Below are 15,998 nucleotides of genomic sequence, written 5' to 3'. Positions count from 1 at the left end.
TTCCCTCGGGATAAATAAAGTATCTATCTATCTATCTAATTAACAATGTTAGCATTTAAAGCTAGTAGTAGGCGCTTTGAAGGGGTGGGATGCCATCCCCCCTTGTTAACCTAAGCCATCCCCTAGTAGCAGAGAGAGTGGGGCAGAGCGGTTGTTAGTCCAGTCTGCCTGACTCATTGATCCTTTATCTGACTGAGGTTTGTGCAAATTAGAATCCATGGCCCCAACCATGGCTATGAAATATCAGTAGCCTAACTGTGCTGTGTATTGACAAATCCATGGCGCTGTCCATGGTGATGAAGTAGCAGACGGATTTGTAATTACTCCTTTTTCTTTCAGCACTGCCCTTCTGTCAGTTTCTCTAAACTATGTACTATAAATACTCAGCTATAAACTCTTTATAGTAGTGTCAACTTCAGGATCATAGAGACACTGTAGTGTATTGGTGTTTGGTGTTGTTTGGTGGTGTCAGGGCAGGGGGGGTGCTCCCATTGGGCCATCCCAACATGTTCGCACTCCCAACTTTGTAAAATATTCTGTTGCTTGGTTAGTGGCCATCCACTCAAATATACGCTGTAAGTGCCCTCATTGTGTCATTTCTAGACCTGCGGGGCTCTACGGTCAAGTTAGCAATAAGACCTTCAAAATAAATCTTAACGTTGTGAAACAGTCAGCTTACGTTTAGGCACAAAAACTACTTCCTTAGGTAACTACTTACTGACAGGCCAAAAAACTAGTTAGGATAATGAAAAGATAGTAAGTTACGTGGCGTACCTGATGTAACTGAAGTACATGAATAAAACAAAAGTAACGTGACCTGAAGATGAACGTTACATAAATACCACAAGGAAATTATTACAAATACAACAGATCAAATCAGCTGCTACTATTGGATGCACTGCCATGTAATTTGGTACAGATATTCACATCCCCCTCAGGATGAACTGTAATTGATTTTAAATTTAGCGCCATCATCAGGTCAGAATTTTACTGTTGTTTAGGGCTAACAAACAAATGTTAGCATCCTAAAATGCTGAAACTAAGATGGTGAACATTAAACCTGCTACACATCGTCATGTTAACATGAGCCTGTGAGCATGACTGTGGACTCTTGCCCTGCTTTAATCTCAACTGTCAAGTCAATTAGTTTATCTTTTACTGTATTTACATTTCCGATGTATTATTTATCATACACTATGGATGATTTATAACGAACACTGACTTTTTAGACACTCACACTAACTTACACTTCCATTAATGCCACTGATACATAAACCTTCTCAAAAAAGCTTAGTCAGATCGTACACGTATGAGGAATGGCCTGAAGTCAATAAGTATACTAGTCTCCTCCAGACTATCTTATCTTAGTAATGTTAGTATAAGTTGGTGTTATTGATGAATATCTCTCCTTGATCTATGAACTGAGGGGAGCTGCTGGCTGTTCTCCCTCCTTCTGCTCAATACTGGCATCTCATTAAACTGCACAAGGTTTTTAAACCAGTGTCTTAATCTTACCCGAGACTTACATTACACACCACTTCATGTTCGTTTTTTTGTTTCTACTGAGCGCCACCATCTGCGCATTCTTTATGTTGCCAATCTTGAATTTAATGTGAGCAAGGGATTTGGTCATAAAATCATTTGGCGGTTCAATAAAGTTTGCGTGCCAAGGAGAGGGCTGCCTGCTTTTCTGCCTCCTAAGCAATAACATTGAGATTATCGAACAACCCTTGAAGAAGCTCAAGTTCAAAAACTAGAGGGGGAAACTGTCAGATATAAGGTCTCTGTGGAGGTGATAAAGTGATGAGGGCTCTAAGGTCCCGAATATGGTGCCAGAGACAAGAAACACTTCTAGAAAATGTCCCCTGGACATCATTGACAAGTAACAAAGCCAACAGAAACATAATTACATGAGTAAACTGCTTATGTTTGAGATGTTACCACCTTGTGATTACAACTATAGTCCCTTTATGCAATTTAATAAGTGAAAATTATGTTTTGGTAGAATAAAAATTTAACGATGTATCTGATTCTTAATAGTGCATTAATTTCTAGTCATTTGATTCACATTACAGGTCTGCAGCCTGGATTTTAATTCCTCCAACACATCCTGTACCTCCCTCAGACACTTCAAAGGAGGTCTCTTGATCTTTTCTTATTGTTTGGAATTTTTCATCTTGAATCATTGGGTTCACAGTTCAATTATGTTATCTTAACATTTTAATTCCCAATATTGAGATCAGGAAGACAATTTAAGTGGACGAATAATGAATCCTGAATACTGAAATATGTTTATTGCCCTAAAAGTAGTGAAAATGTATATCTATTTTAAAAGCCAAGCGCACTACCCAGTGCTGATGAAGTTTAATATATATCGGAGGGTGCGGTGATAGTCACATCAATCGTCTCACCGCTCCAAAAAAGCTGGCCTAATCACAGTGAGGAATGACAGGCTCAACAAATGAGGTTAAGCTCACATTTTCCTTTCCAGTTTGTCTGATCTGCAATTAAAGTTCAGTTTTATATCATGAGAGACTGCAGTTCTAGTTACAAAGTGTGAAATACTTCTCTACTAAGTATGACTTCTCTTTTAACAGCAGCAATGAGGGAAATCAGACCATGGAACTGCTGAAACTGTAAGACAGATTAATGTTTAGCCAGAAATCCATCTAATCGTCCAACTGGCTGATCATTGATCGTTCTGGAAATTAATGAGGTGACAGAAATCACCAAATCTGGCCTAAGATGTACAGTGTCTGCCTCAAAGTGCTCACTAACCCTGGTTGAAAATATTACTTATGTCTATTAATTGTAATGTATACTTGAACTCAACAAGTCTGTGAGACATGGGTCATGTAGACTATAACATCTCTATGCAGGCAGTCATTTGATATTGATTGTAGAAGAAACATAAAAAGCCAATAGATTCTTACACTGGTGGCATATTGGATGTCCCTCCATATGTTCGTCTCCCTGGAGAGGTCTGACGTCTCGAACAAGTTGTCCAGCACCACCTCCCCGATCATATCGTGTCGTGAAAACCGGTCAAAGTCAAAGACGCTCATATGAAGCTTTCTGACCGCCAGCTCATCGTAAGGCACGGGAAACTGGAAGCTCTCACTGAATGTGGGGTTGAGTGTCTTCCTGTGGACGCGAGTCTGGAACTTCTTGCGGTCGGGCAAAAGGTAGACCTTCACATAAGGGTCAGACGTGCCACATAAGTCCTTGGCAGGTAGGTCTACTGCCTTGATGATGTTGACTAGGAGGGCCTCATTTTCATAGTCGTACTTGAGCGAGAAGTTAATCGAGCCACAGTTTTTGCTGCTGCCGTTCTTGGATGACTCTTCTGATTCCAGGGTCTTCTGTTGGTAAAGCTCTGGCTGGATGCGGCCGATGCTGGTGGGCGTTTCGTCCACCACATAGTCATTTCCCAGGTCTAGGCTGCCTACCTGCATCTGCCTGGGCAGGTGTCTTTTGAATGAATTGTGCCTGCAGGGACAGGACAGACAGAAAGAGAGTGACAGGGGATGGCTTGTGGTTCGTGTTAAAGAGCTGTAGTGCAGACGAGCAGGAAAACTTCAGGAAGGTTTTGACTTTGAGGGACAAAGACGCACCAAGACGACCTCAAAGAACCCCCGCTAACAAAGGGTGACTGATTGTGTCACCTAATGTCTTCCTGACATCTTCTATTAAAGTTGCAATTGACCAAAGACAACTGAAGCAGCAAAAAGCCAGCTGATTTTCCTGTGTGAGAGGAAATAACTAGTGGCCTGTGGCCTGTATTTATATTTAAAAATGCATGAAAACAATTACCCTAGAAAGGAAAGGTTGTAACATCCTTGGAATACAAATTAAGAATATGTCTGATTTGCATCTGACATCGTTAAGTTGCTTTTCTTTGCTTTGCACTTGGGGGTTGTCTTGTCTTTTGCATGAGGTATGTGAGAATACAATGAAAGCTGTAGGTGAAATATAAAAGTCACGATAAGACTGCACTAAATTTACAAAATAACAACAATAACAAAAAGCCAAATGAGGACCAAATGAGGACCAAATGAGGACCCAGAGGTGACTGATGGTTTGCTGTGTCAGGACCCTAAATGGAAATTTTTTGCTGCTTTAGTCCAAGGACAAATAGATGTGCTTTTAAAGGATAGCTGCAAAATAAGCAGAATGGACTACTGATGTTCACTTACTAACATGGTGAAAACGTGCAGTTCTGCTAGTCTTGGCACACTCACAGTGTTTTCTCCACTCTGTTCCATTAATTCTCATGAAGAAGCCATCACATATAATTAGCCTTAACATAATGACCTGCAAAGAGGTGCCTCTGAGGCAGAGAGCAACACGATCTACAATATTTATTTTAATTAACTTTGTAGATACCAAATTGCTTAGATCGAAAATTTCTGCTTTCATTAGTGACACATTACTTGGTGCCTACTTTGAACATACACAGTATTTTCACTGAGGCTTTTTTCTGATTTCCACTTTCTTTTTATTTCATGTTGGATTAGTGGAACTTCTGTACCACATGTCTTAAACTCTGCCTATGTGTGCATCCATGCATGCTTACCCCAAAGCATATTTACACATGAATAACCACATCACACATTCCTGTGTATTATCAGTTGTAAATACATATGCACATGTATATGACTAACCGAGTGGAGGAAGCTGGCTCAGTGGTCTGCCTCTGCATGCGTTGCGTGCGGCGCAGGAAGTGCTCCCTCATGGAGAGCTGCACATCAGTGGGGATGTCAGGGGATGTACGGCTTATCTTCACTGCTGCCTCCAGGAAACCCATCGAGCCCATGGGGTCCTTCACCTTCTCTGTCGCCATGGTGACCAGTGGCTGCTGGGGGTTGGGCAGCGGGGGATGCGGCTGGAGCGGGCAGCGCTCTGGGCCACAGGCCGGGCTGAGGGGTGGGCTGGGGAAATGGGCCTTAGTCCGCCAAGGCACACAGCACAGCCTCCAAGAGACGAATGTAAGAAGGCCCAGCAGAGCCAGGCCACAGACCACAAACACACCGAGCAGGAGGCCAAAAGTAGCGTCTGGTGGCGAGCCGCGGGGACCAGAAACGGAGGATCACACAATATGGACAAACAGATGGTGATTACAAGGGTGAGAGAGGAGAAAGAGAAAGGGAGATATGCTGTTAGGACATGATTTTCCAAATGGTCTGGTGCTATATCATTGGTTTTTATATAAGACTGAGGAGAGTGAGCCAAGTATACTGGGAGATGTGCTTCATAAATATTAAAGTAACCTCCATTAGTCTTCAGTTCAGGGAAGGGATAAGGGAACCATATTAATGTAAACAGAATTCAAATGTGAGTAGGGTATGCATTCATGCACATATACATAAAAATATGACATTGCTGTGTGTAAAAGTAATTAAAATGAGCAAACAACAATATACTTGAATTCTGCACAAAATACTAATGAGAATAGTGTGTAATGTGTCAGAAGACTTCCTCTTGGATTTTTACCATGAAAGAGATAAAAGGGGGCCGGGCACAGTCGAAACTCATTTATTTTCCGGCATTTTGAATATGCTTCCTGAGGAACAAGCAGCACACAAAGACCTGGAGACGTACCAAGAATGCTGACAAGCACTCTGCGAGGATTTATAGGGACTGAAGGGAAAAAGAAAAAGCACAGAAAACATACAGTACTATATCTCTGGCTTCTTGCCTTTGGGACCCTTGCCAGAGTCGCTCCATTCTTGATTTAAAGTAATTATATTTCCCCACCTGATACTTGGAATGTTTTTCCACACTTTTCAGCTGTGATTGAATTCAATTCTCTAAATTTTGCTGTAGTGCTGTTTTCCCACTCACACTGATTGCTCGGCTTTATCTACAATAACTCACGCTGAGAAGCGCCTCGGTGGCCTCTCAGAGGTTCCCTGAACTCCCGTCTCCCCGCGACACTCGAGAGATAGCAGAACGCTGCTTCAAGACATGTTGAAGTAGCTCTTTTCTAATATCTACCTGGCTCAACCTTTCCTTTTTTAAAGTCAAATATGAGCACCGACAAGCTGAAACCTGCAGGTGAGGTTGTGTTTATTTGAAGTTAGGTTTATGGATAGTTTGTTTCATTTATTCTTTATATGGATATAGTTATAAATCAGATAAGTTGTAGTCCTTGACAGTGGTCGAAGAAATATTTAAATTTTGTACTAAAAGCATCAATACCACAGTATAAAAATACTATCTTATACTTATCTAAGTATCATCAGTTTGTATCACGAGTGGTTGAATTCTAAGTACATTTACCCAAATTCTGTACTTGAGTACCATTTTGAGGTACTTTACTTGAAGTATAAAGTAGCATAACATTAAAATACTCAACTCCACTACATTTCATAGAGACTGAAATTATATAATTGAGTAAAAAGTACCATTTTTCCCTCTGAAATGTAGTGCAGTAGAGTTATAAAATAGCATAAAATGGAAATATTAAGTGAAGTAAATTCCACCACTGGTCTTTGGTCTTTGATGTCAAATAGTATTAAATTTCAAACAACCTACTATAACTAATTTTCATGAATAGCTCTGAGACAAATCTTTTATGTATAAACTATCTTTAGTTGACCAACAGGCTGTAAAAAGACCACTTTATTTTGGCTCAAATTAAGAGCTTTCATGTTCAAAATTCAAACTAAATGGACTGTCCACTAAGTCGAATTTATAGCTTAGCCAGGCGGTGGACAGGATTTCAAGTCTGGAGGATTTATGCCTGAGGAGGATTTCTCAGCTGTCCACAGCCCTGGTCGCTCCATGTCATCTGAAATTTCACACAGCTCTCCACAAAGCTTTGCCTTGACTGGACTGTCGCTCGCAGAGTCTTCATCCGCCGTCACGGCAAATTGAAGCAGACCCTGCGCTGTGCACCGATAGACGAACGCCCGTGGTGACAATCTTTTGCTACAAACAAAATGCGTTGACAGGTCAGAAATTTATATGCGAGTATGTGTAACTTTGGCTTGTTTTACTTTTTCCACAGCAGCAACACCATTCAGAGTGTCCACTGAAAATGGGTTTTTTATAGTCTGAGACAACCCAGGCCACCCAATCAAACATCAAGAAAGATTCCAGTAATGGGTTTTCATATTACTGCTCATGTTATTACTTTGTCTTACTTCTATTTGGTAGATAATCATGCTGTAACATTTGGAGCAAAAGTTCCCACAATGCTTTAGGTGATCAGAAAGTATAATGTTGCTATGGATTTATACTGTGTGCTGCAACTAATTTTTTAAGCCATTATTTGTTTGCATTGGCACCAATGAAAGTATGCTGAATCAGCTATTAGCAGTTGCTTATTGCAATGCCCCCATGGATACACGGATGAACTAGCACTGGATTAATTTGGTATGTAAGAAAACTTAAAAACATGGTGATTTTCAGGCAAGTTCTGGAGTTATAAGAGCGTCTTTTTCTGTTATTTCTAAGCAGATTTATAAATGTTTATTCATGAAGTATATTGGGGATAATTATGCCCTCTGAAAGTGTAAGTCACAATGAATTTAAAAATACGTGCATCCTGTGTGCATAGATTTGCCTCAGTTATTACTCTGAGAAGATGGATTCTTTTTTTAACGTAAATTGCACCTATCGGGCGCTAAGGGTTTTAAAGTATCATAATAGCCTCCATGAGCCGTGTGTCACAGCCTCTGCTGCAGCTCCATGTTGGCCAAATTAGTGAGCCAAACTACAATAACCAAGCCACCCAACTCTCTCTTTCACCTCACCTCTTTGCGTGAGGCGAAAAACCTCACAGTTTGAAAACCTCTGCAGGAAAGTGCCACTAAAAAATGGCCGTGCGCGAGCAGACTGGCAGACATGATAAGTGTTTGTGTAATGACCTTTTTGTTAACATCACAGCTCTAAAATTACACTGCTGCACCACTGGCTATTACTTTTTTTACTTTTGCCCTTTGTTTGACAGATGCCATAACTGATAAAGGTACGAAAAGAAGTAGAAACTGTCACGTTTTCCGTGATAATCATAGTATGGCTGGATCTGATTCATACACCTGTCACCAGTCTTGTTCGGCTAAGGTTAATGAGGTACCTCCAGCACTGCAATGCCTTCAATACAGTAAGTCATTTCTAATATAATGACTGCAAGTGTTGACACTGAAATGCTGCTAATTTCTCAGTCCTTTTTTTTTTTTCATCTTTTATTGTTCAAAAGCCGAGCTAATGATGCAGTGATAGTGAGCCAAAAAGAGAGAGAGCGACTGTAGGAGAAATAGAGAATGAAAGAAAAGCCATTGTAATTCCTCTCCAGACAGATGGGTAATGGAGCAGAGCTGTGTGAGCATATTACTCCCTCCGGACACAACCTCCCCTGACAGCGTGAGACTAGACTGACCTCAGGGTTTAGCACACTATTAATGATCACACCCACGCCATAGAAGAGTGGACTATCAGTATCCTGCAGTCAATCAAAACGGTCTTTTCGGATCCTCTCATGCTGAAAACACAATCAATACTTCAGAGGCGGAATCAATCTCACTGTAAAGCTCCTTCAAGGGGGGTTTAGGCCAGGTGCAAAGGGCGAGGAAGTGAGGCACCGCTGTGTGAAAGACATATTTCATGTTTTTTAAAAATGAATTGTCCAGGTATTGACCTCTGAGCTGGGTGACTTGCGTGATCGCAGTGACAGCTCCAGTGCTCTAAAAACGTTGTGGCATGCTTACCCTTTCCCACAAAGCCGAACCACATTGAGCTCTGCAGCAAGCAACCGGTGGTTGCTCTCCCCGGCTGCCACTTTGTATGTTTCAGTACGATCTTTGTCTCATTTTTAATCACGAAAGTTGAACAGCAAAGTCCGAACCAAAACAGCACTTGGATAGATATTATCATGTGAATCTGAGGGTGCACAAATTTAATCAAGGTTTGTTTTTGAAGTGGAGTCAGAGAGCAAAGTGAAGCCTAAGGGCTTTTCTCTCTCTCTCTCTCTCTCTCTCTTTTATTTTTTCATCAAGTGCTTTCAAATCTAACCTGGTTTCCATAGTAACCTAGTCATTAGAGAGAATCTGCACTCACTCTGTTTGCTGTTATGAATTGACTCATCTTCGGCAGGAAAAGTTCACTCACCTGGAGGTAGTACACACAGGTGATAGAGACGTCAGAATGCTGTTTGCGGCGAGTGAGTTACTTTACACAAGCTGCAGTCTGCAGTGTGTTGGAGACACAATATAGACTTGATTTTATTGTCGCATAAGGGACTGTATGAAAATGATTAGTGGGGAGGGTAATGTGATTGTCTTTTTTGCTGAAGGGATGGAGGTCTGAATATTTGGGGAAGAGCAGTGGAAGGCTTTTTCTTTTGTTTTCTTAAACCAGATTTATTTTTTTTAGCCTTTAGCAATACAGGGAATACACTGGCTCTTTTATATGGGTATAAGTGATTACTCATTAGCCCTACCGACAGTCGATCCCACCTTGACGGTGAGGAAACAACATTTTAAATGCGTCATACAAAAATACTAACACATGATTCAAGTTCAGCATGACACGGTGGGCACAGTTCACTCTTTCAGTGGCAGCAATATCAGTTTATTCAGCAGAGAGACTAGAAAATTCACCTTCCTATTATGTTTTGATGAATGTATTCCAAATTTCTAGTTCAGTTTTTAATGTGCTATTAACCAATCCTTTAACCCTGTCCCTGGAGAAAAAGTCAATAAAGGATTAAACTGTTTTTTCCCCCTGCTCTCTAAAGTAAGCTGCCTCCCTGGCAAACTAGATTATAACCAGCAGTCGTAACCTTGTTATTTCCAAAAGCAAGTGAAACATAGCTAACTATGTTATTTTCTTATGGTTACATTAGAAAAACCCCCATTCAGAACTGGAACATTAACTGCATGGGAGATGGACGTTTATCAGAATTTAGAGTTACATTAGAAACTCTGGCTGCTATTTATTTTAGTTTGGGGAAGTTTATGCTCTAGTAAATCCAACCACACTTGTGTTAGAAAGATTAGCATTTTCCAAACCTATCGTTTATTCCTCTTTCTTAGCTCCTTTTCTCTTGTAAAAGTAACTCAATACAAGCATTAAAGCATACATGTAACCACTGTTTGTTTTTCTATAGTACACATCCAAACCACCAAAGGGTTATGTTAGAACATCATTTTTAACTTAAATTGTAATACTTGGGTCAACTAACTCTAACCATGTTGCTCCTTTATCTCCACGTCTTAGCATCCTCACCAGTTGATGTTCGATGGATGAGTTGCTTTTAGCACAATTTACGATTTACAATGAACCAGTTTGAAACATTAAGACATCAGTTGGAAACAGTTTTCAACCAGCTCACAGTTTTAGCATTAGCTTTAGCTTTCGCTAGCTAAACCTGATGACAATCAGCTAGTGATAGTCGTCTTTTTCAGCTGATAAAATCTCTGGCACTCCGTGGCTAGAAATGAGAAGCTTTTGAGAAAGAGAAAACCCATTGTTTCAAAAATAACGATGAATTTTAAAGGTAAATGAACAGACTTCTTGACAACAGTAACTAAGGAGGCGGGGCTTAGCTAAGCATCACTTAGTGACAAATATTGTTCCATTAAGATATTATGGTCTTAATTTTTTGTGCTTACTTAGTCATTATTAATAACTTGTGGGAAGGCCATGCTTTAAAAATGCATACATACATAGAATTTAGCACCCCATTAATTTTCATACAGTCCCTAACTACCCTCAGTGATCAATAGCAATGAAACGACTGCTGTGTCGTGTACTGTTGGCCTCATTTAGGCTACCTAAAGGCCAATGTCTAAGGATGGCGGTGAGTTCTTGTGCTGTCTGTGCCCTGTAGACCACAATTACTCATGCTCTCTGCCTGTCACACACATGACATCTGATATTTCCGCAGGGAAAAGAAAGGAGCTGCAAAAAAACCCACAAGTGAGTGTGGGTGAGTAAAAATGTATGACGACAAAGAAAGTTAACTTTCTGTCTCTTAAGATTTCATTTTTAGACAAATTAATATTTTTCTTCACAAAGATTGGTTGCCTATCACCCTCCAGCACCCACAGATACGATCTACTATGTTTGCTTTTTTCAGGCAACACATTATACATCTATGGTACCGGATAAATTGCACCTAGTTTAAAAGTAATTTCAGCCTAGATATTAAGTGTAAGAGGAGCATGTGCAGTTGACTTGTTATTAATGGCTACAATTTCCAGAGAAAATTAAACTGGTTCTGGAAAGGTACGGTGTAGGCAACGAGCAATGACATTACACGAAATTGGAAAAGTGCATTGAGTTTGCACAACTGAGTTCTGCACAAAACAGGCTTTGTAGTTTACTACAATCTCCTTAAATTGTAAATGTTTCCCAAACACACTTGTTTCAAAGCTGTCAGTAGTGGCTTTCCTGTCTTCTTTCCCTAAGGGTGGAAATAATACCCTCTAATCTTGATGTGGGTACCTCAGCCATTTTTGGATTTCTGTGTCCCATGGTGTCTTTTTCAGAGCAATCAGAAAATCCCTTAATCCCCCAGATCCTCAAATCCTAAAGCCCCACCACATGCGAAGAGGAGTTTAGACCCTAGCAGATCAGCCGGAGGTGTGAAGATGAATTTGAGGCCATGGAGAGAAACATTATACTTTGAAACTACACCAAGGTGGGAAAAGGTGTTTCGAGGAAATTCTCAAAATCTGGCCAAAGCATTTCTTAGTAATTATCCCTACTTAAAACATTTAAAAATGTATTAGTCATTATAGATTGCTTTCATTTTGAGTTCATCCGTGTGTAGAAGTGGGGGATGTAAACAAGTTTTAATGATTGCAGTGGTGAGTAAACACTCAAAGTAGCAGGGATGGAATAAAGATGTTTCTTCCAGCTTACAAAACGTGGTACTTTATTAAAGAGTAAACTTACAATCTGAGTACCCAGTTGTGGTGGCAATAAAGATAAAAGACAGAAGCTTTAAAGACACAATAGATAACTTTTTCCATTATGGGAACACAGCAGCCTTAAGCGGAAAAAGCTGAATATTGGGTACTACGTTAAATGCAGCAGCACCAAAATAAAAAAAAAAGATTTGGGGAAGTGCACCTTGTCTGCAATATCCCCTTAAAACCATTTGTTCCAGTTTGTCGGCTCAATCATTCAGGTTGGTTGGCAGTTCCAACCTGCAAGGCCAAGATATACTGTCAAGTGGAAATATGTTCAAATATTTTTGAGCTGTCTGTTTGAGCAGAGGGTTTTTTTTCTTTTTCTGTCTCCGTTTTGCCAAAATATGCGACAGAGATGTCTTGTCCAGGAAAGTGTCTCTGTGAAAATGTTCAAACTTGGTGACAGCCGAAGCACCAATTTTACAGCTGAAATACAAAATGAAATATATATATACAACTTTACTCATCCCTGTAATTTATACTCACTACAAGGAGCTTTTAAGTGGTTATGAAACTGTCTCAATTTAATACTGATGCCTCTATATAACGTAAATAAACACAACTATCAGCAAGAAGATTGGCTATTTCTATATAGTTATTCTTAAATTTTGGTTAATCCCAAATTCGAGGGGCATTGTTTGTTGTATACTGGGAATCTATCAGTGTTTGTTCTTTTAAAAGAATATGATATTGATATTTTGGGAAATATGCTTCTTAGCAAAATCCATAATTTGCATGGCCCTCAAGCTTTATTATGAATAACCAACATGGAGTTTGTGTTTCATAGACAACTTTCTGGCAACTTGCTTGACACCAGACAGCCTACACACCATCTACGCACTAACCCATCTGTCATTGCGACCTGGCAACCTACAACCCAACTCAAGGGGCATGTGCGCTGCTGCTCTCCACTCAAGCAGACAGGCCAAGAGCTGTTGTCAAAATGTCAGAGCAAAACGGCCTCTCGCCTGAAAAAAAATCTAAATACACCTTCAAATTTAAGCGGATTTGGGCCGAACAGCTTGAAATTCCTATTTGCGGAAAGCCACAAATGGACAAAAGGAGCATTTGGTTCACTTCTATGAAGAAAAATTGATGTAAAGTAAATTGTCTAATAGAACAATAAAAAGCTCTGTGAGCTGGTTGTCACAAAATAAGTCTATTAAGTATGTATGATAGTTAAAAATGATTAAAAACACATAATACAGATAAATGTTCCTTAAACAGGAAATAATCTGCTCATAGTTCATTCTAATCATTTGTTTTACACAAAGTTCTTGCAGATAGTGAGTTCACTTTTGGGTTCATTGTACTGTTTTTAATATAAAATTAAATATTCGTAAAATATGTCACTTAGTCAGGGGTCGTCAGTTTTGGGATGAGGATGCACGCACAGCACGGGTGTAGAAAATTAATCACCACAATGTCATTTAAAGAGGTCAATACATACTGACATTTTACTAGTACAGTTGTGTAGTGTGTACTACACACCCACAACATCTGTCAGCTGTGGCCAGCTATGAAATTCCTGTGAGAAATCCCAGCTAATAATGCCCGCTCAGACTGCATGAAGTTGGCGCTTGAGCTTAGTGAGAAATGTCGTCTGTGTCTAAACAATCAACAGGCAGCTCAAGTTAAGAGCACTAAAGCCACCCTCACTCTTTTCTGGGCAAAGACTATCCAGCATCTTATTAGAATCCTGACTGATTTATTGAGGTTTTCTGAAATCAACTTGTTTTAATCAATTTTTCAGCACCATGAAAAGCACATTCTCTATGCCCTGTGTCCCCAACTGTCTCACTGTGTAATGAGTCAAGTTTGCTAATGGACTTCAGAGGGTTCATACAATGTGCCAGCGCTCAGACTCAATAATCCACCCAGGAGAGACTCTTAGAAAGCTGTTATCTCCTCCACAAGTGTGAAGTTAATCAAAGTGCAGTCTCTCGCCATCTCCACGTATTCTAATCCTTCAAACGGTTTAAAAACTGCTGTCATCTATCCAGGTAAGCTAAAATATGAAGCTCATTATAAAATTCAATATATTTTGTCTGAGCACATTTTCACTCGTGTTAAATGTCATTCGATTGCTGTGTTGTGTGGCCAATCAGAAGCCACGGGGGAGCCTCCACCGGGGGCTGTGATTGTCGAGTTCAGTCCAGTATTAGCATCTGGTCCTATCACACAATTAACCTGCTTGTTGACCAGGAGCCCCTATCTCTGTCGCGCAGCCTTCAGTGCGCCAGGTTGCCTTTACTCATGGGGGCTGTTTGCAAAGAGCAAATGTTGAAATTGACTGCAGGCCTTTTTTCTTTTCTTTTTTTGTTCAAGAGAAAATAAACATTCAAAAATAGAAAGAGGATCTGAGTCATAGATGTTGCATTTATATAGCAATTTACATTACTAATGAGAGATATACTGCAAAATCAATCCACTACTCATTTGCACTTAAAATACGCCATGACATTCCCGAGGGTAAACCTCAAATTAACATTGATTTACTACTAAATCAAACCAAAACTTGTCTTATTTTTAAAAAACGTACTAATGACACTTTCATACAATCTCTTGCAGCACCTTCTGATGGATGAAAAATGGGATTTACTAGAAAAATAAAATCCCTAAATATGCAAAGAAAATCGAATTGACAACATTTTAAGTGATATATTGTCAAATGAACACACTTGAACATCCTTTGTGTCATTGGACCCCCACCCCTTCATTTACACTTACACGTCAATGGCAGCAAATTTAACGACACATTAAATCAACAGTTTGTAAAGCTCTGTTAAATATTAATGTACATCAATAATGTAAAACAGGAAACTATATTTAGAAAGACTTAAAAAATTCAGATTTTTAATCAGTATTTCAAGCTGTGCCGTTTTCTGTGTAAAAACACCATCATGTCCCAGTTCTGTTGCCCGTGAGACGCAGTAGATTTGTCTTGTTTACTCAAAAAGAAAATCATCAGCAATGTGACTGGTGGGAAATCTTCTTCTTCCCATCCTGAGGAAATATATATTATTATAAACTGCAGCTCCTCAACAGCAGTAAAAGACCTTCTGTCCAGAGATGTTTTGTCATCTTCAGTAAGCGATGACATGAAAACATCACACAGTAGCAAAGTTGGTTAAAGTCTGGAGATATTCTGCATTATTCTAATTTTCAGCAAATACCACAAAGAGACCAAAACCAGCAATGAATTGGTTCTATTAATAAGTATTGCCTGTGTAGTGATATCTTATCTTATTCCTCTGTACCAAAGAGCTCCATTGTTGCCTCTGTTGCACTGGGTGACATGTTCCTTCTTTTACAATGAGCATGAGCACTGCAGTCTATTGTTGGTGACGCCCACATACACCATCCTGCAGCCGGAAATTCTCACTATATAGCACACAAATGAGCATTTATCTGCAGCTAGAATAGCCCCCGACAATTATACACTATTTACTCCTGTTTTAGTAGCATTTGCTGATAGTGCCCCGCTGTTAAATAAAAGGTGTTGTTTTTAAAGACTTACATTTTCAGTAGAAACCTGGAGGTTAGGAAGTTCTGAGACACCGATTAACCCATTTTATGAGTCGTACGAAGAAGTATATTGAAAAACACTTTAAAATACAGGCTTTTCCTGCTATTTCATAAGAAAAACTTTAACATTGATGAGCACAAAGTGGTGTCACTTCTGGGTTTTACTTTCAGCCCTTTTTCAGACGGAGAATAAGTAACAGCGCTGCCTTTCTATCTGTTAAAGTAATGGATTTTTGACATTCAGGTAGGTGTATTGGTCCTTACGGCTCAGACGTGACAGGAAGAATTTAGAGAAAGAGCCCCTTGTCCTTATGCAATATTTGGTGCTTCAAAGAGAGCAGTGTAAGAAGTTAGATCTGGCAAGCTAGTTTCACATTGATTGCGTTAATGTTCTTGTGTGTTAAACCCAGTCACGACATTTCAAGACAAACCAAACCCTGTTGTCAGACAAGAAGAAGAAGGTAAAGATAAAGTTCACAGTCACCGGCCAATCAAATCAAGCAAGAGGCTTTTACTTCTTAATCGCTTCCTTCTTTTTTGATGCTG

At 39.7% G+C, this 15,998-nt stretch overlaps 1 protein-coding gene across 1 annotated transcript in view; it reads right to left on the bottom strand.

The window, feature by feature from the left end:
* The window catches only part of syt6a (synaptotagmin VIa), a 61,691-nt gene that overhangs the window by 12,761 nt on the left and 32,932 nt on the right, over positions 1 to 15,998 (bottom strand). Inside the window, exons 2-3 of the mRNA XM_051425355.1 lie at positions 4,665 to 5,055; positions 2,934 to 3,489 (exon numbers count right to left, since the gene is read on the bottom strand). Coding sequence (XP_051281315.1) covers positions 2,934 to 3,489; positions 4,665 to 5,055 — 947 coding nt within the window. The remainder of the gene's footprint in view (positions 1 to 2,933; positions 3,490 to 4,664; positions 5,056 to 15,998) is intronic.

Source organism: Dicentrarchus labrax, unplaced genomic scaffold (assembly GCF_905237075.1).
Source record: "Dicentrarchus labrax unplaced genomic scaffold, dlabrax2021, whole genome shotgun sequence".
Lineage (NCBI taxonomy): Eukaryota > Metazoa > Chordata > Actinopteri > Moronidae > Dicentrarchus > Dicentrarchus labrax.
The sequence above is the reverse complement of the archived record's forward strand: the minus strand, read 5'-3'. Positions and strand labels throughout refer to the sequence as shown.